At 55.7% G+C, this 24,051-nt stretch overlaps 1 protein-coding gene across 5 annotated transcripts; it reads left to right on the top strand.

Annotated features, from left to right (window-relative positions):
- The first annotated feature begins 667 nt into the window (after positions 1-667).
- On the top strand, positions 668-21,125 carry CUEDC1 (CUE domain containing 1). Of its 5 annotated transcripts, XR_007412961.1 has the most exons (11): positions 715-1,080; positions 5,206-5,333; positions 10,313-10,439; positions 11,102-11,294; positions 12,035-12,121; positions 14,617-14,688; positions 15,494-15,587; positions 16,289-16,347; positions 16,538-16,593; positions 17,149-17,219; positions 19,428-21,125. XR_007412961.1 is itself a non-coding variant. In XM_025440080.3 (10 exons), exons 1-9 carry the CDS (start codon positions 730-732, stop codon positions 17,214-17,216), a joined length of 1,179 nt encoding a protein of 392 aa, XP_025295865.3. In that variant the 5' UTR covers positions 715-729; the 3' UTR covers positions 17,217-17,219; positions 19,428-21,125. The 5 variants fall into 5 exon arrangements, 3 of the variants coding, with proteins under 3 accessions (XP_025295865.3, XP_048970077.1, XP_048970078.1); XR_007412962.1 differs by lacking the exon at positions 15,494-15,587 and having other exon boundaries at positions 668-1,080; XM_025440080.3 differs by lacking the exon at positions 16,538-16,593.
- The last annotated feature ends 2,926 nt before the right edge of the window (positions 21,126-24,051 follow it).

Genomic DNA, 24,051 nt, shown 5'->3' with positions numbered 1-24,051 from the left:
ATGATGTTGGCATCATCAAGTTGGTAACATGGTTTGGGACGCAGAGACTGGGTAGGCTGGAGACCAGTGGCCTCAGGTCCTCGAGGCTCCTGGGCAGTAGGAGTAGTGGTTGAGACCAGTGGTTCAAATCCGAGTCCCTCCACTTCCTCGGCTTCTATGCCTCACTTTTCCTGCCTGCGAAATGGGGACACTAGCGCCCACCTCGTCGGGTTGTCAGGAGTCGGCCCGCCCAGAACACGCAGGATGGTGCCCGGCCTAAAGTAAGCCTTCGCCACGGGTGGCAATTCTGCGCTAGCACAGAACCGTGGCTGCGGGACTACTGCGGCTGGAGAGGAAGCGCCAAGAAGGGGCTGTCGCGGGCGCGCGGGCAGGGACGCCCCGACTGCCCTGGCATCCCGCCCCTGACTCTCCCCCTCTGTTTCAGGTGGGACCGTCGGCGGAGCCGGCCCCAGGATGTCCCCTGGGGTGCGGATGAGCGGCTGCCCAGGCCCGGATGCCGCCGCCCCGCCAGGGCCGCTCCGCGAGGGCCGCCGCCGGCCCTGCGCCCTAGCCTCGCGCCCCGGGGCCCCGCGCGCCCCCGCGCCCCCGCGCCCCCCGGGCCCCCGCGCCCCCCGCGCCCCCGAGCCCCCCGAGCCCCCCGAGCCCCCCGAGCGAGCGGCCACGGCGCAGGGACCCGGCGGCAGGGGCTCGGCGCCCGCCGCAAACATTTTCCCGCAGCGGCTCGGCAAAATGACCAGCCTGTTCCGCCGGAGTAGCGGCGGCGGCGGGGGCGGCGGGGGCGGCGGCGGGGGCGCGGCGGGGGCGCGCGGGGCCGGGCCCGGGGGCGACGCGGCCGCCTCGCAGGAGCTCAACAACAGCCGGCCGGCCCGCCAGGTGCGCCGCCTCGAGTTCAACCAGGCCATGGACGACTTCAAGACCATGTTCCCCAACATGGATTACGACATCATCGAGTGCGTGCTGCGCGCCAACAGCGGTGCGGTGGACGCCACCATCGACCAGCTGCTGCAGATGAACCTGGAGGGCGGTGGCGGCGGCGTCTACGAGGACAGCTCAGACTCGGAGGACAGCATCCCCCCCGAGGTAGGGGCACGGCCCCAGGATTCGCCCGACGCCGTCTCACCCTCTTAGAGGACTTGGGTTGTTAGCCCTGGCTGCGTTCTAACTCATGAACAGCCCCTTTCTCGTAGGAACACCATAACCCCAGCCAGTCGGTGGCCTTTTATGGGCAGAAATCATACAGTCATTCAACAAACATTGCATACCTACGCAGTGGTGTGCCAGGCACAGTACTAGACCCCAAGTGGGGTCATCAGAATTGAGGAGCTTGCTCAAAATGCACACACTTGGGCCCTACTCCAACATACTGAGGTCCAGTTCCAGGCTGGGGCCCTCTAGCCTGTATTTTTCTAGAAAGGCTCCTTTTACACCTCTGGGTGTCCACCTTGGCCAAGTCAGACCAAGTTTCTCCCGACACAGAGCTCACAAGAGTCAGGCAGTGATAGCCAGAGGCAGTGAGTGCTATGGTAGGAGAAGTGGAAGCAGGAGAGGAAGGATGGCTTCCCAGAGGAAGAGATGGCCAAACTGAGACCCAAAGAAGAAGTGGGGAGTGAGGAAGAGGGTGTGCAGATGGAAGGAACTGCTCATGCAAAGGTTCAAAGGTGAAAGAGAGCGTGAGTCATGAGGAAGCTGGCAGCAGGACCATCTGTCAGGACCTCTGGAGCCTGCAGAGACTGAGAACTTGAGAAGGCATGGCCTTCGAGAAAGAACAGGGCTGTGTCCTTAGAGCATAGGGAGCCACCAAAGAGGAGTGACCTCAGATTTATTGGCTAAATTCCTCTGACCAAGACATGATGGAGGCAGCAGCAGGCATTGCCGAAGCAGTTTCCTCCTTTCTCAGGGAGGTCGCTGGGGGCAAAGGGACCACCCTGCTGCATCAGGGCCCATCTGGCCCCATCCAAGAGTCCAGTAAATATTTGACCCCCCTCCCCTCCAGTCTCTGCAGGACCTGCAGTGCTGGGTACAGAAGGGACACACAGAGTCTTTCCGTGATAGGGTTACTGCCTGCAGGGTTTTCTGGGACATGCGGCTATGGACGAGATGGAAGGGCCCAGTGGATGGCATTTAACTCTGCTCTTCACTGAGTCTCCAGCCTGTGACAGGCACATCTTACGTGCTTCAGATGTCTCTGTCCTTCCAGTCATATGCTCTGTGAGGTGGCATCCTTATTACCTCCATTGACAGAAAACCTAGGCCCCGATATAGCCTCAGGTTCCTTGTCAGCACAGCCCTGCAAGCATCCACTCTATGAATCAGAGGCCTCCTGCAGGGCGAAGCTACTGGCCCTTCTTCCCTTAGCCGGTGCTGCCTGGGATTTCTCCCCCGGGTGAGATGACAATCTGCCTCATCACTATGTCATCTGCAGCACCCAGGACAGTCCAGGCCCATCACAGGCACCCCGGGAACACTCGTTGAGTGAATAAATGTTGCTCCTGCCTTTGCACAGGTTTCTTTAGTCTCTTTCCTTGGGAGACCACTCCTTCGATCTGCCTGGATTAGCCAGTGGAAGGAGTCTTAGAAAACCCAGATCCCCTCTGTGCAAAGGAGGGGTGAGTGTGTGTGTGAGCATGGGTGCTTGTTTGCAAATACATCCTTTAAGTGTGAGCTGGAAGGAAAGTATTCTGTATACTCTGACCCTTTCTACACCCTCACTGAATCTGCAGCCTGGCAAGTAGGATAGAATCGTCTTTCCTCCTTCGTCCACGGCACCCACAGGCCTGTGATCTCCACGGGGCTTCACTATCGCCTAGATAGGCCTGCACCGTGTGTGCTTCTGTTTTTCTAAGACTCGATTTCCAAATTGAGCCCCTTCTTGGCGCCCCTCCTTGGCTGTTTCCCCAAACCCCCACCTCTGGAGCTCTGCTTGGCCCGTCGGCAGGCAGTTCCTGAGCCAGCGGAAAGTGCTTCAGAAAATTTATGAGCAGCAGCTGGAATGACACTAACTGCTGACTGGAGAAAGCCCCCTCGCTGGGCCCTGATGGATGGTGGGCTGGCCCAGGGGGGGCATCCTTGCCACAGAGAAATATCTCTTGTCAGATTGGCGGCCTGGCCCCCGGCCCCCAGAACACCTGGCAGGCATCCATCACCCAGACTGAGTTGAGCCAAGGGGCCACGGAGCTGAAAACTTCAGCACCTCGAGAGCCAGAGGAACAACCTCCTTGTGGCTGGTGGGGTTGTGGGGAGAGAGGCTGAGGGAGAGGCCAGGAGCACGGCGGGTTTACTCTCCCTAGGGACTCGGGATCAGCCTTTCTGGAGCGTGCCTGGCCCGCTGCCTGCCTCCTTGGTGGTTCCTCATTCTGCTCTGGGAGCCTCTGAAGAACGTCTGCTTCCTGCAGCCCCAGGAGGCTGGTCTGAGGAGCAGGAGCGCCTGCCAGGGGAGGGGGCCTGATCTCCCTGAGTCTGGAGGCAGGCTGCTGTACAGGCCACAATCTAGGGAACCCTCCAGCAGCTTCCTTCGGGGACATGGCCCTCCCCTCCTCACCCATCACGCATACACCAGCCACGGAAGGAGAAGTTGGCATCAGGGCCCCCGTCTGGAACCCAGTCCCTCAGAGCAGCAGGGACTGAGGGGTAGGGAGTGTGGGCTGGGGGCCAGAAGCAACCTGTTCTCTGGGTGTACCCTGTAGGTACTGAGCCCTGTCCTGTGCCAGGCACCCAAGGTTCCCCAGTGAACTGGACTGGAGCTTGCAGTGTTCTCTCTCTTTCTCTTTTTCGTCTTGTGGAAATTTGGGCTAAGCAGAGCAGTGGCCCACAAAGCAGCTACATTCTTCTTTTTCTGCAAAAGCATCTGTTTAAATACTTTCCGCCTCAAAGGAAAGAACGTTAGTGCATTCCAGGGAGGGAGGCCTCCTTGGGTCAGGCTGGCTGTGTATGCACAAAGTGTGGCAGTGTGTGTGTGTGTGTGTGTATGTGTGTGTGCATGTATGCACTTGTGTGTGTGCCTGGGTGTCCCTGTGAGCCCCTGGGTGCCTGGGCATGGGTGGGCTCAGGGCAGAGAGGTGCCAATGCAGCCAAGCCCCACACAGGCTTGCAGAAGCAGTTTAGCATGACTTCTGCAAACTCACTCAGTGTTAAAATGCAGGGCCTGGGGTCTCTGGGCCCACGGACAGTCTCTGAGACCTTCTCGTGTTCTTTGGTTTTAAAGGAGATGGGAACAGAAGTGGAGAGCAGGGGATAGGGAGCAGGAAGCTAAGGTGTGGTAGGCCAGCTGGGGTGTGTCTGACCTGGTCGATGGTCACCTCCTGCCTTCCGCCCCAGACTCCTCTGGGGATCTCTGTGGAAGGATCCAGGTCAGTCAGTCCACAGAGTAGAAACTCTAGGCTTGGGCCAGGCCTTGGCTTTTCCCTGCCTCGCTTTCTGTCTTCTGGATGAAGAGAAGAGTCCAGGAGGGAGAAGCATCCTGGGTACTCCCCTTGCCACCGTCCATCCTGAGAATCCAACCAAGGCATGTGGGCATTGTGCTTGAAGGATGGATCCTTGCTGTGGAGACTAAGTTGAAGACTCAGTTCCAAAAATAGCATAGGGCTTTGCCATGTCAATGAGCCTGGACCTCAGTTTCCTTGTCTATAAAATGGGAGTAATGATCCTTATGCTACCTTGCCAAGTTGTTTGATGTTCAGGTGAGATAACTGATGTGGAAGTACTTTGAGAGAGAGCATGAATGATGTCAAAGTTATTTATCAGAAGTAACACATGTACCGAAGAGCACACGGATCATATGTGTGCGGCTCAATGACCTTTCCCCCGTGCCCAGGTCAAGAAACATCAACCCAGCCTGGAATCCCCCTGGGGTCCCTTCCCAACCTTCTGCACCCCCACAGAGATCATACTGCTCTGACTTCTAGCCCCGTGATTGGTTTTGCCTGTTTTTAAACCTTGCTAGGGTGGATAATGTTGCTCTGAACATTCTTTTGGGGACATGTGCTTTCATGCCCGTTGAGTATATGAGAATTGTAAGGTCAGAGGCAGCCATGCGTGCAGCTTCATATAAATCCAAACAGTTTGGCAAAGTGGTGGCCATATCAATTTACACTCCCACAGCGACGGAGAGTCCCTTACTACGCATCCTTGCCCATGCTTGATTTTGTCTGAATGTTATTTAAATTCAAAGGATTGTTAACATTTCTTTTTTTATTGTTTCTGATACAGATCTTGGAAAGGACTTTGGAACCTGATAGCTCTGATGAAGAACCCCCGCCTGTCTACTCCCCGCCAGCCTACCACATGCACATGTTTGACAGACCTTACCCTCTGGCTCCCCCTACTCCACCACCCCGGTGAGAACCCATCTCCCCTGGAGAGCATGGCAGTGGGGAAAGGGATCTGGGGTGGGGAATGGTGGGGGTGGGTGGGGTTGAGTACAAACACAGTGGGAAACTTGGCTGGAACCCTCAGGATATTATTCCACCAATAACTGCGGCAAGAGATATCTTAGCTAGATACCAAGAAGAACTTTCACACTGTCAGGATCCCAAGAGCAAACATTCACAGAATTCTTCCTCTTGACTAGGTGTGATGCTGAACACGATGTGGGGCACAGAGTTACATGAGGCTTGGCGCTGCCTTCTGGGATCTTATAGTCAAGGCCCATGCCAGTGGGAGAAACAAACACAGAGCCTATGTACTGAAAATTCCCCTCCTGAGCCTTTGGCAAACATTACTAATTGACCACCAGGCCCTTTCCTGCTCAGTTGAGACAGAACTTCCAAATCCTCTTCTACACAGCAACTCCCAGACAGTCTGCAATAATTGATGGGATGGATATTTGTTTGCCATCCCTAGTCTAGGAATGTTTTGGGGATTTTTAGGCAATGGGAGCAAGTAAGTCTTTTTCTGGGATACTTTGATAACTGAAGGTGGAGGAATAGACTGCTAGGTTCTTGGAAACTTCTTCCACGGGAGGGACTCTAATCTGGAAGTTTAACGTGGAGCTGGTTGCCAGCTGGGTCCCTGAGGTGCTTGTTTTTCTGGGCTTCATGATGTTTGTAGTGGGGCTGCTGGAGTCTCAGAGCTGCAGTTCCTTAGAATGGCTCAGGGCTGGGGAGCTAAGGAGTTGGGTGGGGGGTGATGGTGGGACAGGGCACTTGTGCCAGTGGATTTTTCCTTCTGGGGATCTTGGGCACCTCTGGCTGTGGTGGTGGAGAACTCTGCTATGCGGGTAGGGTCAATGACAACAGCCACCATCCACCAAGTGAAGGAAACTGGTGAGGCTTTTTATGTACATCACATTCTGATCATTGAACGACTTATGAATGCACTGTTAGCATCCCCATTTTACAGATGAGGAAGCAAAGCCTAAGAGAAGTTTCATAACTTTCCCAAGACCACAGAGCTGAGCTGTGAGCTGGGGCCATTCTGATTCCAAAACCAATGTCTTCACTGCTGTGTCTTTCACCTCCCTAATGAGAAAATTCGCTGTGATTATAGCTCAGGGAGTTGATGGAAGCCTAGAAGGTTACAGGACAGAGGGAACAGTGTTTTGAGTCAGGGAAGGGAGCAAGCTCGGGTCCTTCCTTTCTTGTGGAGGCTCCAGTGGGGTGGGATGCAAGATGTATGTGGGTTGGTCTAAGTGAGGCCTTGGCAGGACTTGTAGCCTCACATGGGTCATGGAGCCCAGGGGTAAGTGATTAACCTTTGACTTTTTTTTTTTTTTAATATTCTAAGATGATTTTGCAAAGTGTTCAGTTTGTACTAGGCAAAGTAATTCTGCCTGTTTTTCAGGAGGCAAAACTGGGGTCATAAGAGACAGAGTCTCAGGGTAAACCTGGCATGGGTACCCAGGCTGCATCCTCCCTCTTTTCCTCTGGCTGGGTGCTCAGCTGCTGTGAGGGCAGGGGCAGTGGAGCTCAGTGACGGAAGCCACAGTTGGGGCCGAGGTGACCTCAGCACTAGGTTTAGGGCCCTGACCTAGAAATGAAGGCTGTGCGGGGCCTGGGGAGGACACAGGGCAGAGAACTTGAATTACAGAATTATAGAATTCCTTCTCCTACCTCCTTCTTTCAGCTGCCCAGCTTCTGATACTTTAGGTGCTTTGGCTGTGTGGCCTCTGGCTCACTATTTAACCTCTCTGAGCTTCACTTTCCTCACCTGTGCAATGGAAATACTAATCCCCACATCAGCACTATTGTGAGGATCGAACAAAATACTATGCGTGGAGCACTTAGCACAGTCCCAGGCATGGATCAGACCTATCACCTGTGGTGTACTGCTCCTTCCCACTCTGGGCTGTACACCTGGCCTCTGAGTTCTAATGTGGAACATTGAGGCCAGTGGTGAGAAGAAGCAGGGCCAGGCTCTGAGCATGTGCCCTCTTTGTCCCAGGATGGCCCTGCTAGGCCGAGGCCCACCCCTAGGTTATTTCCAGGGACTTATTCAGCCTCTCTATCCAGAACATTCATTCCCAGTATCTACTGAGTCTCTTGCAATATGCAGGTGCTGAACCATGTGTGTGATGCTCAGATGAATACAGCACTGCCTAGATCTCCCCACCATTCCCCGAGGAGATCAGAGTCCGGAGGAGGCATAGAGCTGGGGGCAAGAAAGTCTGTCTGGAGGAACTCATGTCCAAGCTACTCCCAGTGAAGCAGAGGACAGGAAGGCATTTCAGGCAAGGGAAACAGCTTGTGCAAAGGCCAAGAGGCAGGAGAGGGAGAACCATCCGGGAGCTTTGGGGGAACTCCAGAAAATATGGAATGGCCCTGAGGCTGGAGCAGTGAGCTGATCCTGAGGAGACTTTTGGGTCCTCTGAGGAGCTTTGGCCTTATCTTGCAACCGGCAGGTTTAAGCTGGGGAGTGACAGGATCAGGTTAGTGTTTTAGAATCTCCCTCTGGCTGGTGGGGCTAGTGGGGTGGTGGAGGAGGAGAAGGAATAGCAGGAGGCCCCTCTGTCCATCTGCCCACCTCCAGTCACCTGAGGGACTGCAGATGGGGTAGGGTTTGGGAACTTGCCCTGCTGAGACAAGAGAGAGGCAGGGTGATCCCAGGAGCAAGGGCCTGCAAAGTCAGAACTCTTGGGCCCAGGCTTGCTTGCGTGATCTGTGTCCCTGGACAGGGCCCGACTCCATCTGGGCCTCAGTGTCCAGTCGTTACAAAGATACTGCCTGGAAGGTTCATGTCTGAAATCCTTCTGGGGTCTGATGTTCCATGGGTAAGCCTGGGGGTCTGATGGGTTCCTGGAGCAGAGGCCCTGGGCCAGGAGAGCCCCCTAGCCTTCTCTCTGCTTCCCCTCCTCCAGCCAGCCCTTCCCTCTATCTCCGGAATGAAAGAGGTCTCTAAGACCCAGAGTTACCCCTCCGCCCAGGCCACCTGCCGTTTTCTGTTGAAATTACAGCCTTGGAAGTTTTTTATTTGCCTCTCAGCTCATTTCTGACATTCCTTTCCGACCACAATGGAGTTGCCTGGGCCGCCGGGGCTCTGAGCCACCCCCCCTCTGGCTCTTGCAGCTGCGGCTGGGCTGACCTCATCTCTGCCGGGCCAGGCCCGACCTTCCTCAGAACCTTGGGCCCAGCAGCCAGGGAAACCGGGCTGCGGAGGGGTCTCCCGCTCCTTTTTTTTTTTTTTTTTAAAGATTTTATTTATTTATTCATAAGAGACACACACAGAGAGAGAGGCAGAGACACAGGCAGAGGGAGAAGCAGGCTCCATGCAGGGAGCCTGATGTGGGACTTGATCCTGGGTCTCCAGGATCACACTCTGGGCAAAGGCAGTGCTAAGCCGCTGAGCCACCCAGGCTGCCCGGGCCTCCCGCTCCTAGTCCCCCTCCCCTCTTGGGCTCAGTAACAAATGGCTAGAGGGGTCCCAGGGCAACTCCTCACTTTCCCCGGCGGCTCCGGGTGTGAGTGAGTTGGAGTGGGTACCCGTGTCCTGGGGGAAGGCCCTGGAGAGGAATTCTCTGCGCTGGGGCCAACCACGGGGTGGAGGGGGGTGGTCTGCGAGTCCCTACTTCGGGGGCATCGTGGCCCCTGCCCTCAGGAGGAATGAGGCCTCGGACAGGGACAGAGGCCCGAGCATGGTGGGGAGCTGCCTGGGACGGGCCGGCTTGCCTGGCCGCCGTTCCCTGTTCCCTCCGGGAGCCTCCCCTCACCTGCGCGGCAGCGGGTGGCCGGCGGGTTCCCCGGGCTCCACCGCCGCTTGGCAGCTTGTTATCCGTCTGCCGCCCCCGCCCCCTCGCCCCGCCAGGCCACCCGCCCAGAATAGAACAGGAAAGGAAGTTATTTCCACAGTCAGCGGCAGCCCGGAAAAGCTCCCCTCCAGTGAGGGGGCGGCGGGATCCCTGGAGCTGGAGACAAATCAAAGCCGGGAGAGCGCCGCCGCACCCCCAGCCGCAGCCTTCTGTGTGTGTCATTTCCCTGATTCAGCAGAACACGTGTCCTGCGGTTGCCACGCTGCAGGCCACCGAGGAGCTGTGGGGAGCTCCTGGCTGCGCCCCAGGCTGCTCTCAGCCCGGGGATGGCAGGCCGGGCCCGCGGGGCGGGCAGGGGGGCTCGGGCCACCGCTTCTCTTCCTGTCCTCCTCGCCACCCCTGGCCGATGGCCTCAGCCATGGCACCTCCCGCCTTAGGGAGAGCTGCTCTGAGCACCCCTGGCCGCCCGAACCCATTCCCACCTTCAGGACCCCATTCACCACCCAGCCTCGTGAGGGGCTCCCGCCCACCTCAGCAGGGAGACGGCTTCTCCATGAGGAAGCGGAGTCCGGAGTCCCAGAGGAGAGCGGGTGTCAGCCTGCTGGCGGTGACTGAGCCAGACCTGGGGCCTGAATCTGCTCTGCTCTCTAGGGGTCCTGCATCCCCATGTCCCCACACCCCAACCCAGCAGACCAGCATTCTGGCAGGCTGGGGGTGGCAGCTTTTGTGTCTGGTCATTGGGAGCACGCCGGCTTCTCAGCAGCCAGGAGCTGGCACTGTGCTGGGTGCCCGGGATACACCTGCTGTCTGTAGAGGGCATTCATAAACATCTACAGGGAGATCCATGACGCCCAGCTGGAGCGCCATTAACAGACAGTGCTCTAGGCCTAGAGACCTTGAGGGCACAGAGTAGCTGGAGAGCCGTGTGGGTCTGGAGCAGGAGCCCAGGCCCTGGGGCCAGAGACTGAGGTTAGTAGAGGCCCGATTGGGAAGAGAGATAGAGCTCTGGACCTTTGTCCGGGAGGCCCTGGAGGCCCTGGGGAGCTTGGGAGCAGAAATGCCATTCTGAGCAGGATCCTGGTGTGATGGGCTGAGACACCCTTTCCCTCATCATTGTTACCTCTCACCCTCCAGCATCCATGTCCTGGGCTCTGGACCCGCTTCGAGCCAGAGACACTATCGTAACTGGAACCCACCCCTGCTGGGCAACCTCCCTGATGACTTTCTCCGCATCCTGCCCCAGCAGCTGGACAGCATACAGGTAATGGGGAAAGCCCCCCAGGCAGCTGTGCTTGCCCCCAGTTTGTGCCAGCCGGTTTCGCTTCCTGATGTTTGAGTCCAGGCTGAGCTATTTCTGTTGCCCTGGGTTTGCAGGGAAAGAATGCTGAACCGAAAGCCTCATTTCCTGCCTGGGCCTGGAGGTTTCCTGTTCCACCCAGGGAAGGTGACAGCCCTGAGGAGTCTGTGGCTACAGCCATCACCCCAGGCTGGAGGGAGGTGGGCACAGGGGCAGCCGGTGGCAGAGGGTCCGGGCACCTCCCCACCCTCCTATGGGATAGTTTCTTCCCCTGCTGTTGGCATGGCCCTTGCAAGAAGGAGGCTTCACCCTGACACAGCTAGGACAGGGAGAGTTTTGAGTTTCAGCATCCACGTGGAGCTAGCCAAGCTATTGGGCGGCTTGCAGATCACTTTTCAGGACTGTTCAGGTTGTAGATGGGGGCTGGGATGGCCCACAGGTAGAAAGAGGAGTCTGGCCTGCTAAGTTGGACTTTGACTGACCACTAGAGCCCAGTGGCAGGTGCAGGCCCCAGGGTGTGGCCGGAGGATCCTGGGAAAGGACACGTGTGAGCCCAGTATGCATGGAGGTTTGTGCAGCATGTGCCATTGTGAGCAGCTGTTCAGAGTGCTTGCTTCCCTCCTTAGGGTAACCCTGGGGCCTCCAAGCCTGGGAGCAGAGAGGGAGGCCTACCCCTTGTGGCTGGGCCTGGGTCCCGGGACCAGGAGAACCGCTGGAAGCAGTACCTGGAGGACGAGAGGATTGCGCTCTTCCTGCAGAACGAGGAGTTCATGAAGGAGCTGCAGCGTAACCGGGACTTCCTCCTGGCCCTGGAGAGAGGTGGTGTACTGAGTGGGGTCCCTGTGACCACCTCTTTGTGGCTGGGGAAGGGGGCTGGAGTCAGCTGGAGCCTTGGGGCACAGAGGGAGCAGTGATCTGGTGGCCTCTGTCCTGTTGATACATGCCCCCTACCAGGTTATCCTGTGGGAGCCTCAGAATTCTGCCAACAGGGACACGACTCACCAGCCAATCCTTCTCTCTGGTTGATCTTAGGCACCCCTTATTTTTTTAAAGATTGATTAATTAATTGATTAATTAATTTGAGAGAGAGTGTATGCATGCGTGCAGAGGGAGGAACAAAGGGAGAGGTAGAGAGAATTCCAAGCAGACTCCCCGTCGAGCATGGAGCCCAGACTGTGGGGCTAGATCCCACAACCCCAAGATCATGACCTGGGTGGAAAGAGTCAGATCAAGAGTCAGACACTGAATCAACAGAGCCACCCAGGAACCCCAGGGCTTTTCCTTTTTTGGGGGGGGGGGGCTTTTCCTTTTAAATGAAGAATTGGACTGTGTGATCTCAGGGTCCTTCTAATTGTTATGTTCTGTTATTGCAGGTGTTTGTCAGGGCTGTAGTTTCTATGGCACAGCTGGTTCTTTGAGGGCCGATAGATGCGTGTGCACGTATTTTGTGTGTGTTGTGTGAGATGTGGGGGCTCAGCCTCTATCAGCCCCCTGCATCTCCATCCAGGGTGCCTCCGGAAGAGAGCTCATGTCCTGACTGGAATGTGGTCCTTTTCCAGATCGTTTGAAATACGAGTCCCAGAAATCCAAATCCAGCAGCAGCATGGCTGTGGGAAATGACTTGGGCTTTCCTCCTCCTGCCCCAGGTAACCTTGCCTTCCTGGGAGAGCGGCCTGGAGGGCAGAGAGGCTCACACCCCAGCTGTGCTTTGCATATCTGAGTTTGGGGGTTGGGTGGGGAAACAGGCTGGGAGGGTTCTGAGCCCACCACCTTGCTTACTTCCAGTGACGGCCCCTCTGCTTAGCAGACCTGGCTCCTTGGGGTCCCCCTGGGATTGACTTACAGGTGGCTAAACTACTCAGAAAGTGCCAGGAGCATGGGCAGGAAGAGGACATGCCACAGCACAAATGTTCCACAATGGGTAGGCTCAAGGAGGATTCAGAGACTTCCAAGGCTTGATCTCTGCCCTGGGGGAGCTTATGGTCTTGTGCGGAATGCAAGAGAACCATCCCAGAAATGGGTAGAACAAACCAGCAAAGCTGGGGACACACCGATTATAGTAAATGCTCATAGTAGGGAGAAGGGCAGGGCAGGGTTCATTCATTCATTATCTGAGGGTGTATCTGCCATGGCTGGTGGCTGGGCCCCACCCTAGTGCTGGAGGAAGAGAATTTTGAGCTTTGTGTACAAGATGGTGAGAAGCAAGAATTGCCTCAAAAGAGTGCAGGCCCCTCCAGGAGCCCTAGCCCCTGAAGGAGGGCGAGGAACAGACAGCAGGCTATTGGGATGTATGCACAAGGGTTGAGCTGGAGCTGGGAACATGGGCAGAGAGGTCCAGGAGGCCCAGGTTCCATACTTGATAGTAGGACCCTGTCCCCGTGTCCCTGTGTGTGCCTCAAGGCCCCTAGCCAGCCAGTGCCTCCATCCATGCTTAGGCTGCCCACTGCAGAGAAGACAGCAGTAGCAGCTTTTGCCCAAAGCAGACCTTACATCACCCAGTGGAGTGGGGTGAGGAGCAGAAGGACAGCGAGCTCAGCTGATCCCAGCTCAAAGAGAGAAAATCCTGTGGAACTGACTCATAAGCAACAGGCTTGGAGCTTAGGCCCTACCAGATGTGCATCTGGGAGTTTTAACGACAGTCTCTCACCCTTGATCCTGAATGAACTAGACACACCAGGGCTGCTGAGATGGATCATAATAACCCACAGGGGACTTAGCAGGCAAGGTGACTTGGGATTAGCCGAGTTGCAGGCTGGACAGCAGGGGCTTTAGGAGGGCAGTAGGAGATGTAAGTGGGTGCTGAGTGAGCCGAGAGACTCCGGGTAGCCAGTTGGGGTTTGACTTTGGAACTAGTGCTATTCTCATTCCCACTTAATGTCTAATGAGTCAGAAACTTCATGTCTGGAGGGAATAATGGAGGGGCTGACCCAGGCAGGAATGAGAAGGGAGGAAAGCCTGGGTGGCTCAGTCGCTCAGTGGCTGAGCATCTTCCTTAGGCTCGGGGCATGATCCAGGGGTCCTGGGATCGAGTCCCACATTGGGCTCCCTGCAAGGAGCCTGCTTCTCCCTCTGCCTCTGTCTCTGTCTCTGTGTGTGTGTGTGTCTTTTGTGAATAAATAAATAAATAAAATCTTTTTTAAAAATAAAAAAAAAAAAAAGGAGAAGGGAATCACCATTAGTGCAAAGGCCTGCTCTTTTGCCTGCACCTCCTTTCCATTCCCTTATTAACTCTCAGACTGGGTTGGGTGCAGGCTAGCCCCTGTGTGCTGGTGAATATTTAATGGCCAATTCAGTATGTCGGGGAAGCCCCAGTGCCTTGCGTTGGGTGACTTCTATGATGTAAATACCCCCACCACAACTGATTTCAAGCCAGCAGCATGACTTCATGGAATGCGGAGTTGTGAGAGAAGCGGATGGTTGGAAGTGTGTGTGAGCCAGCTCTCCGAGCATACACAAAAGAGCCAAGTAAGGTTAAGTGGAGAAAGAAGTCCTCCCCAAATCCCTAGTGTCTTCCTTTCTTAGAGCTCTTTCTTTGTTTCTGTCTTTTCTTTTTTTAAAGATTTGTTTATTTATTTATTTATTTATTTATTTATTTAAAATGTTTCCTTCTTTTTTTTTTTTTTTAAGATTTTATTTATTCATGAGAGCCGTACACACACAGAGAGAGAAGCAGAGGCACGGGCAGAGGGAGAAGCAGGCTCCATGCAGGGAGCCTGACGTGGGACTCGATCCCGGAGCCCCAGGGTCACACCCCAGGGCTGAAGGCTAAACCGCTGCGCCACCGGGGCTGCCCAAGATTTATTTATTCATTCATGAGAGACACAGAGAGAGGCAGAGACACGGGCAGAGGGAGAAGCAGGCTCCCTGTGGGGAGCCTGATGTGGGACTAGATCCCAGGACCCCAGGATCACGACCTGAGCCAAAGGCAGACACTCAAACACTAAACCACCCAGGCGCCCCAAAGCTCTTTCTTGGTTAGGGAAGAAGCCTGATCTTTGCCCCATTCCTCAAAAGGAAAAGTTAGGCTGAACCCCTGTCCTGTGGTGACGGCCCTGACATGTTGCCCCCCTTCTCCCCGGAGGGCCTTTGGGCAGCCCCTCTCCCTCTCCAGCCTGCCCTCAGAAGTGTCTTCCCCTTTCAGGAACCAGTGATGCCAATCCTGCTGTGTCTGAAGATGCCTTATTCAGGGACAAGTTGAAACATATGGGGAAATGTGAGTCCAGCCTATGCCCTTTCCTCATCTCTTCTAAGACAGGCCTTGTGGCCTCATAGGAGGGAGGTAGCCACCAGGAGCTTTTTAACGTAGCTGACTCTTGGTGAACCAAAGTGACATTTTAATCGCACAGGCTGGCTCCCTCAGCCTTCCTGCCTGTCTTCTCTCTGCAGCTGAGTCTGGCTACAAATTAAGTTTTAAATCCTCTTGAGCCAGCTGTCTGCCGAAAAATAATAATGTGCTGCACCCACCCCACTCCCACCCCAGTTTTAGAGTTCACAGCCTTTGGTGGCTTGAAGGCACTTGGCCAGGCCTGATGAGTGGGGAGGCCCGTGCTAGGCCCCCTTTCTGTGGGCAGGAGGCCCGAGGGGTTGGTGACCTCTCCCACAAAGTCCTGCCAACCAGGACACACCTACCACCACCCCCACCCCTCCTCCCCCCACACACAAGTGTGAATGAGGCTGCCATCCTTCCAGGCTCCATTTCAGGGAAAATCTCGGATTAGTCATGGAAATCCCAGAACCAACTCTGGAGGTGGTGAAGGGGGGCGGGGGAGGCGGCGGGAAAGACAGCCAAGAGGCTCGCTCGCCCGCTCGCTGTCTCTCGCAGCTGGGGCAGGAATACCCGGATCTCGGCTGCCTGCCTCGGTGGCCTCTGCTGCCCCTGCAGGGCTAGCCTGCTATGGCAGCCTCCCCGCTGCCACCCACCCCTCCCTTGCCACCGCATTCCTGTGGCCCGCCGCCTGCTCCCACCCCGGGGGCGGCCCTGCGGCTGCGGCTGCGGCTCACGGGTCTCTCTGCCCCAGCCACCCGGAGGAAGTTGTTCGAGCTGGCCAGGGCCTTCTCCGAGAAGACCAGGATGAGGAAGTCAAAGAGGAAACACTTGTCCAAGCACCAGTCGTATCCTTTCTGGCCTGGCTCGGGGGCGCTGAGGGCGCTGACCCCCTGGCCCAGCTCGAGGCTGTGCCCTCCCCTCCCCAGGGCTGCGGCTGCCCCTGGCCTGGAGCACCATGACCAGGCTGGGAGGAGGCCAGCATCTCCACTTCCTTCCGTGGGCTCCTCCCTGCCCAGTTGTCCCACGACATCTCCACTTTCTCATTGGGCTAATCTGCTCTTGAGAGAAAACGTGGTTCTTCCACTGAGCTCAGCAAACCCTTCCCTAATATCTTGAGTTGAGTTGATGCATAGATCTTGCTGCCTTCCCATTTCAAGCACATTGGGCCCTGCCTTCTCACTTTCAGGGCCTTGAGTAAAAATAAGGTTCTGCACGTTTTCACACAGACTCCCCACCGATGCTTGTCAAATAGGGCCCAGAATATTTTAAGCTGAACCCCAAAGGGGAATAGGGAGGAAGTCCCTTCTCCATCCCCAGTGATGGGAGCTGGGTGAGAAAGTCAGGGCCTGGCTGCTCACCAGACCCCAAGGAAAGGAGGCTTTGGGGAGCACTGGGGGCTAAGGCTGGTACTGTAGAAGAGTACTGGCTGGTACTGTCCTGAGCTTGGAGTGGGTGGTGGAGGGCCAGAGACAGGGAGTGGTAGACCTAGGAGGACGATGGCAGTGCCCACCCATCTCTGAGACAGTTTTCCTGAATGGCCCGGCAGGCTGGGAGCTGCAGTGTCAACGGCTAATCTTCTGGACGACATGGAGGGCCACACTTGTGGTGAGGCTAGGAGGGCAGGGGAGCATGAGCTGTAAATCGCTTGTGACTGGTGACTCTCCAAGAGGAGGGTCTGGGTATTTTGTGGGTGGACCCAACCTGGGGGACACATCGTGGGTAGGTGGGCAAGTGACCTGAAGAAATGGGTCCTCCTACTTGGTTTATATTGCCTCTCCCTTCCTTCCACACCCAGAAGGGGGCCCCAGCCGCACCTCCACCTAGATCTCTGCCTGGAGCACAAAGTGTCAGGTGCTGTTTCTGGGGACTCTTCTCTGAGGTGGGAGGGGGCAGACAGACCTACCCACGTGGAGAGGCCTCACCTCAAGAACCAAGTGCTGTGCAGTTTCAGTCTCTGTGCCCAAAGAACTTTCAGCGTTCATCTAGTCCCTCCCAAAGGCCATGTGGGTTGGGAGACACTGCCTTAGACCCTAGCAGGCCCAGAGCTGAACCTCATCCTCATGCCTCAGAGGCCCTTTGGTGGTCAGGAGACATCCAGAAACAAGGACTAGGAGGGTCTTAGAGGCCATATGGAGGGTATAGCTCCCCCACCCATTCTACAGATGAGGAAGCTGAGGAAAGAACTTGTCCAGGAGCTCAGTGATGGAACCAGGCCAGCATCCAGTTGTCCTAACCCCACACTCTGCTCCGGTGCCTCTGGGCACACCCACACATCCCTGCCCCACTGCAGGATCAGGAGGTGCCCCAGCAAACAAGGGGGATGGAGAGAATTGGGTCAGCCTGGGGGACCTGCCTGAGTGAGGTCCTGCGTGGTGGAGGATGAGGCAACTTCCCTCTGCTTTTCAGATGAAGACTTCCGTGGAAGGAGGCAGGAGGTGCCCAAGGCGGAGGAAGCCCTAAGGGAAGGACAGTAAGAGGTAAGGCCTAGAGCTACAGCTGACCAGAGACTGCCCGAGGCTGGGCCTGCTGTGCCCCGGACCCCAGCTGTCCTCCCAGGGATCCAGAGGCATTGGGTGCAGGCATCTAGATGGCATAGATCCTGGTTTTCTTCCCTGTTCTTGTGGCAGAGGACACAGTCTTCTGCATGGAAGCTAGTCTTTTGCGTTTCCTTTCACTTTTTGGTTATTTATTCATTTAGCAAAGTAATCACACCTGCCTGTACCAGACCCTGGGAACAGGAGGGGAAAAAGTCAGGTTTGACCTTAATAGTTTACAGCTTGTTTGAAAGACAGTCCAGGACACACACTACACAGTCAGAAGATGACTTGGGAAAAGTTGAACCGGCCTCACCAGCCCTGTGCTCACATACACATACACATACACATACACATACACATACACAGCCCTGTGACTGTCCCGTTGCTGGCTTGGGGTGGGTGACATAAAGAAACAGTCTCTCTCAAGGCAGCTGTTTCTGGCTAGAGCCCTGGGCCCTCAGGCTGCTTCTCCTCCTCTTCTGTGCATCCCTGGGGGCAAATCAGGGAGTGTCATCACCCCTCCAGGGCTCAGTGGAACCTATTCCCGTGCCAGCCCCCCTCCATCAGAGGATTGCCTGTCAACGCTTCCTCAATCTGCTGTCCCCATGGCTAGCATCTACAGGGCTTTCTCAAGTTGACCATGTGGCAAGGGTGGCACTGTCTCGCAGTATGAAGAAGTGGCTTGCTGCCCTTAGGATAGTTGTAATGGAGCTGGATCAACCAGCCTGAGCACCCAGCCTTCACACCCCTTCTGGGTGACTGCCTCCCACATCCCCCAGTACGGGGAAGCTCAGGCCTTCCTCAGGCACGGAGCTATACCCACGATTCCCACTGGTCCAGAATACCCAAATACAGCCAGTGTGGGGAAAGGCCCCCCCTCCCACTCCGTTGTTGCCATTCCATCCCCTTTGCGCTGCCCCCATCCCTGGAAAACCTGTCTGGTCCAAAGCCGCCCCCACATCAGGACCTTGCCATCATTATTCCTCTCCCAAGCCATCCAGCTTTTCCCTTTCCAGTTCCTTCCTCAAGTCTACACCCTTCTCCTCCTCCCCATCTTAAAAACCCAAGAGGTTTCACCACTTTCCTTCATTGACCAACTTATGGAAAAAGTGGCATCCTCTTTCACCTGTTGCAGGCTGGCAGTCCTTCCACCACCCCCAGATTGATTCAGGAAGGTCACCTGCCAGGTCCAGGTCCTAACGTTCTGCATCCTCCCATGCTCCTTTCTGCACGCCGTGCCCACCGTTTTCTTGAAACTGCCCCCTCTCCCCATTCCTGTGGCCCAGGAGTCCTGGGTCTTCTTCCTCTCTGCTGCTCCCCGATCCCTGCTGCTCCTCGCTGCTCTTCCCAGTCCCTGAGTCCCAGCGCTCCCGGGAGCTCTGCCCTGGACTTTCTCACTCCCACTGTCTGGCACTTCACCACTGCTTTTACAGCAACAGCAAGTCTTCTGTGCGGTGGGTCCTAACTCCTGACCTCCTCTCTCAGTCCACCAAATCCACTCCGTATCCCTGGGTGCCCATGATCAGATCGTCTTTCCAGCCCTGGGTCTGAAGTTGCTGGAAGCCAGACTGCAACTTCTCTGGACTTCCCCATTTCATTTCTCCTGTCCCTTTCACCCCTTCACTGGTAGACTCTCATTGCCTGGTTCACAGCTGTTAGTCTCTTCATTGCCCCCACTCTGGTCACCCGTCACCAGGATGCCACTCCTCTGCACTCCTTCCCTTGCTGTTTGAGTGGGCCCTCCTCAGCCTGGTGTGTGGAGCCCACCAAATTCTGACCCCAATTGGTTTCCTGCTCCCACAGGTCCCTTTGGAGTGGCTCATCATAGTTAATGCTGCATCCCAGAATGGGCTGGCCACTTCCCCACCCTGAGCCCCTCCTGTACACTTGCTTCTGCCTGGAATTCCAGCCCCCCTCTCCATCTCTAGCTGCCAGAAGCCCTGTTACTGCTGTTCTAGGAACTTAGATTGGGGGTGGGGGGAGCAGGACATGACCTCAGGCAGAGTTCCAAGGCTGGCATAGAGTCCTTGGAAGAAGGAGAGAGCACCTGTCTTTGGTACCTTCTGCCCGAAACCTCTGCGGGGACCGCTGACAAGTAAAGACCACCTGGCTGCATTGAAAACGATTTCTATCTCTTTTCCCTACCAGATGCCAGCAGTTCCTCCTTGCTGGAGATGGTCTGACCTGGTGGAGGCAGCCGGAGAGCCAAACCGGCCCCCAGCTGAAGGGCCCAGCTGCCGCCGGACAGATGGCGCTGAGGACTGAGGCCTGGTGATTCTCCGGCCACGTTCCAGCCCTACCACTGCTACTGTCACTGCCACTTTCCATGGGACTTAGAACTTCGGAGTTTTGTGCTGTGATTGGATAAAGGACCTGGGGTCCTAGGGGCAGCAGCCCATCATAGCTCCTTTTGTAGCCAGGCTGTTCTATGGGCAATGGGTGGAAATGCAGGAACCACCACCACCGTGCCCCCTCTCCCTTCTTTAAAAATCCCAGAAAAAAGGCAAAGGTTGGAGCACCCAAAAGGGCAGGATGGTGGAACCCCTGCCCCCATCCTTTCCCCAACTGTCCTTCTGGGCCACGGACACTACCTGACCCACCCTGTCCCCACCCCCAGCTCCCTTCTGGGCACCTTGGGCCCTTTATTCCCATGGCTTCCTGCATCTCAGCCTTTCCCCCATGGCTGCGGACCCTTGGTACAACCCCTGGACGGAGCCCCAGGTGGGAGAGCACTGGGCAGTTACTCAGGCCCCTTCAGAGGAGTGACGAGCCACTAGGGAGAGCTGGCTGCTGGGCACCCTGCCGGGGCCCCTCCAACTGCCTCTGTTAGGGGCTGGCACGGCCCCCAGCAGGGATGGGGAGGGTGGCCATCCCAGAGCTGGAGCACTGGCTAGGCAGGAGTATTCTCCACGATGGCAGAAGACAGAAGCCAGTCACCCAACAGCGGGGGCTCACAGGGGGCTCTAAGTGGAAGTCCTACTGTCACTAAGGGTGGGCAGCAGCAGGTTCTGAGGTGACCCTTGAGAAAGCACAGGACTGAGGAGCAAAGGTGATGAGGCTGCTAGTCTGGGGTAGGGGGGTGCCTGGGGCAGAAGGGCTTGCTGGGTGCCTCTTGCTGAAAACAAGAAGGTGGATGATCTACAGAGGCACGCTCCGGTTCAAGAGCCTTACTGGGCACCAACCACTGCCAGTGGGAGGGCGGCTGGCCCAGTCTCTGCGGCCAGCCTCGGAGATGGGAACGCGTTGACCTCCGGGGAGAGCTGGGGAGCCTGGGCGGGCACGAGGTGTCCCCCTCCCCGGCCTCCGCAGTGGGGCACCAGCCCAGTCCAAACGCGCAGGATGCGGGGTGTGGGGATTGGGAGCGCCTGGCCTTGGCGGGGCCTGGTGGCCACACGTCACCCCGAGGTAATGCGGGCACGCGGCCGCGGTCGCACGTCTCTGCAGAGGCCCGGGCCCACTCGCTGGCCCAGCTTCCCCGGCGCGCTCCGGAGAGGCGGCCCCGGGAGAGGCAGCGGGGCTGGGGCTGGGGCTGGGGCTCCCCCAGAGGGCCGCGGAGCTTGCCTAAGTTTGGCAGCAGCGCGGGGCCTGGGGTGCTGGCGCGGCGCCACCCACCGTCCGCTGCTCCCCCTGACCTGGCCCGTGGCCCCCCCAGACTGTCTGGACCCTGGGGGCAGAGGAGAGGCCTCTGGGCTGTGGCCCGGACCCCTCCCAGCGCCTGGCGGGGAAGCCCCAGCCCCAAGTCTGTGCGTGTTGCTTTGTTAGTTGTTTCTTCTCCTATGTGTGGGTTTTTTTTCTTGGAGCTGTTTCATAGGAATTCCTGTAATAAAGACTTGGTGTTCTCTTGGTGCTCTGATGTGGCCGGCGGTGTGGGCTGGACCCTTCTCTTCTCTTCTTGCCCTGGGAAGGGCTTGCCGCCGCCCCCCAGTCCGGGTCACTCCCGAGGACCACGCGCCTCGCCCCCTGCCTCCCCGCCACCCTGTGAACCAGTTAACCCGCAGCCAAGTGTAAGGCCCCAAGGGCTCAGCCCTGCCTGCAGTGCACTCAGGAGGTGACACCTGCAACCCACACAGCAACCTGGCCGACCTGCTGGCTTTGTTCAGTGCAGTCTCCTTCCTGTTTGCCCAGGGAAAGTAAACCGCTAGCTGCGAGGCAAAGGAAAACAGCAAGGGGAAAGCCAGTCTGTTGAGAAAGCCCCAGTCCATCACTTCCCCAGATAAACAGAAAGCTTCTGGAGTAACCCTGACGGGAGGCTGCAGGAATGTTGCCGTGTCAGACTTCCAAAGGCTGGCAGAGATCTTCCCATGCAAGTGCCTCTAGCTTTCCCTACTCCTCAGCTCTGCTGGACTACCTCCCGTGCCAGGGAACTCACTTCCAGAAGGGGAAGCTGGTGCCGCTTCCAGACAGGGCAGTTCTCAAGGTTAAAGAGTTCTTCCTCATGCTGAGCCCAAAGGCCTTCCTGTGGCTTCTGCCCACACATTTTGTTTCTGGGCTCCCAGTCGCCCAGGCTGAGGCCACTGCTTCTTCCCCCTGATGCCATGCTTGAGCACAGGTGTCTGGAGGAACAATGCAGGTTCCTCCTGCCCTCCTTATAAAGAGCTTCTCTCTCACCGCCAGTCAGACTGAGGTGGGACAGCTGGTGCCGCTCTTTCCATGCATACTGTTTGCATGTGGGCACACCAAGCTTATTCTTTAAGATTTTATTTATTTATTCATGAGAGACAGAGAGAGAGAGACAGAGAGACAGGCAGAGGGAGAAGCAGGCTCCATGCAGGGAGCTTGATGTGGGACTTGATCCCAGGACTCCAGGATCAGGCCCTGGGCCGAAGGCAGGCACTAAACCGCTGAGCCACCCAGGGATTCCCTCAAGCTTATTCTTTAACTTAACCCTACTCAGTGCATTTTTTACAAGATTTTATTTTTAAGTAATCTCTATACCCAGCATGGGGCTTGAACTTAAAATCCAGAGATCAAGAATCATATGCTCTACTTGACTGAGTCAGCCAAGCACCCTGGCCCTATGCATTTCTTTACTGATAAGTATGTAATCCCCAGAGGATAGTGCTGACACCTGGGGACTTGTTAGGAATGCCAAGTCTTTGCCCTACCCTTGATATACAGACCCAGACACACAGAGAGTGTAGCCCAGCAATCTGATTCTAGTGTTTGGGAGCCACAGCACCAGGTCACTACCTAGTACTGGCTGCACAGAATGACCTGAGTTTTTTTTTTTTTTTTTTTTTAACATTTTATTTATTTATTCATGAGAGGCAGAGACACAGGCAGAGAGAGAGGCAGGCTCCATGCAAGAAGCCCGATGCAGGACTGGATCCTGGGAATCTGGGATCAGGCCCTGTGCAAAGGCAGGTGCTCAACCGCTGAGCCACCCAGGCGTCCCTGACCTGAGTGCTTAAAAAAAAAAAAAAAAATCCTGATGCTCAGTACCCCAGACCAATTAAATCAACAACCATAGAGTGATTTATTTAAAGCTCCTTAGGTAATTCAAGGGATGCCTGGGTGGCTCAGCGGTTGAGTGCCTGCCTTTGACTCAGGGCATGATCCTGTGGTCCAGAGATCGAGGCCCACATTGGGCTCTCTGCATGGAGCCTGCTTCTCCCTGCCAGTGTCTCTGCCTCTCTCTGGGTCTCTCATGAATAAATAAATAAATAAAATCTTTAAAAAAATAAAATTAAAAAAAGCTCCTCAGGTAATTCAAATTTGCAATCAAATTTGAGGACCGGCATACTGGGAAGTCTGGTAGGTGTTTCATACTAGCTCAATTAATCTTACCCAACAATGGCCACTTTACGGATGATGAAATGACATTTCAGAAAGGTTAAGTAACTCGCAAGATTACAGAGCTGGCAAGGTGTGAAGCCAGAAACAGGGCCCTGGGCTGCCTGACTCCAAAACCTCTGTTCTATGCTCTCTACCCCTGCTGCTCAAAGTGTGCACATCCACCTGCAGTATCAGTGTCACCTGGGGCCCTACTCCGGATCTACCAAATCTGAAACTGCAGTATTTTAACATGCCCTCCAGATGATTCTGATACACGCCAAGTTTAAGAAGCACAGTTCTACAACCTTACTACTCAAAATTTGTTCTACGTACCAGCAGTATTTGTATCATCTGGAGCTTGATAGAAACAAAGAATTTCAGGATCTACCCTAGATCTACTGGACTAGAATATCCATTTTAATAAACTCATCAGGGTACTTGAATGCACTATGAGGCTGGAGAAACACAACTCTAGAGCACTGGTTCTCAAACTTGCTATACATGGAATTATTTTTTCTTTTCTTTTTTTTTTTTTTTTAAGTAATCTCTACATCCAACATGGGGCTCAAACTTACGATCCTGAGATCAAGTTTTATACTCTTCCAACTAACCCAGCCAGGTGCCCCATATTGGAATTATTTCTTAAATTTGGGTCTCCTTCTCAAAGATTCTGATTTTATTGGTTTGGATTTAGATTGTAAATCTGGGAATCCGATTGTAAAAGCTCCTCAGGTGATTCTAATATGCAGCAAAGTTTGAGAATTATTCGCCTTTTTGTCTTTTAGTGTAGCTGACTGAAGGGGACTATAACCAGAGAGGGGATGTGGGGAGAGAAGGCAAAGAGCTTCCCAGATCCAACAGGAAGAGGATGAAGCACAGCAGATGAAGCTTCTGCTCCATGATGAGTCCCTCCATGTTGAACAGTGTCCTCCCAGAACCTAGGAGGGAGTTGGGCTGGGCCAGATGACCCCCTTATCCATCTGCCCTCAGCTGCCAG

Source organism: Canis lupus, chromosome 9, assembly GCF_003254725.2.
Source record: "Canis lupus dingo isolate Sandy chromosome 9, ASM325472v2, whole genome shotgun sequence".
NCBI lineage: Eukaryota > Metazoa > Chordata > Mammalia > Carnivora > Canidae > Canis > Canis lupus.
The sequence above is the reverse complement of the archived record's forward strand: the minus strand, read 5'-3'. Positions and strand labels throughout refer to the sequence as shown.

Excerpts from the sequence above, each read along its gene's own strand:
- CUEDC1 (XM_025440080.3), top strand. The coding sequence starts at position 730 with ATGACCAGCCTGTTCCGCCGGAGTAGCGGCGGCGGCGGGGGCGGCGGG. Across the intron at positions 10,440-11,101 it reads AGCAGCTGGACAGCATACAG|GGTAACCCTGGGGCCTCCAA; the intron begins GTAATGGGGAAA and ends TTCCCTCCTTAG. Across the intron at positions 16,348-17,148 it reads CATGGAGGGCCACACTTGTG|ATGAAGACTTCCGTGGAAGG; the intron begins GTGAGGCTAGGA and ends TCTGCTTTTCAG.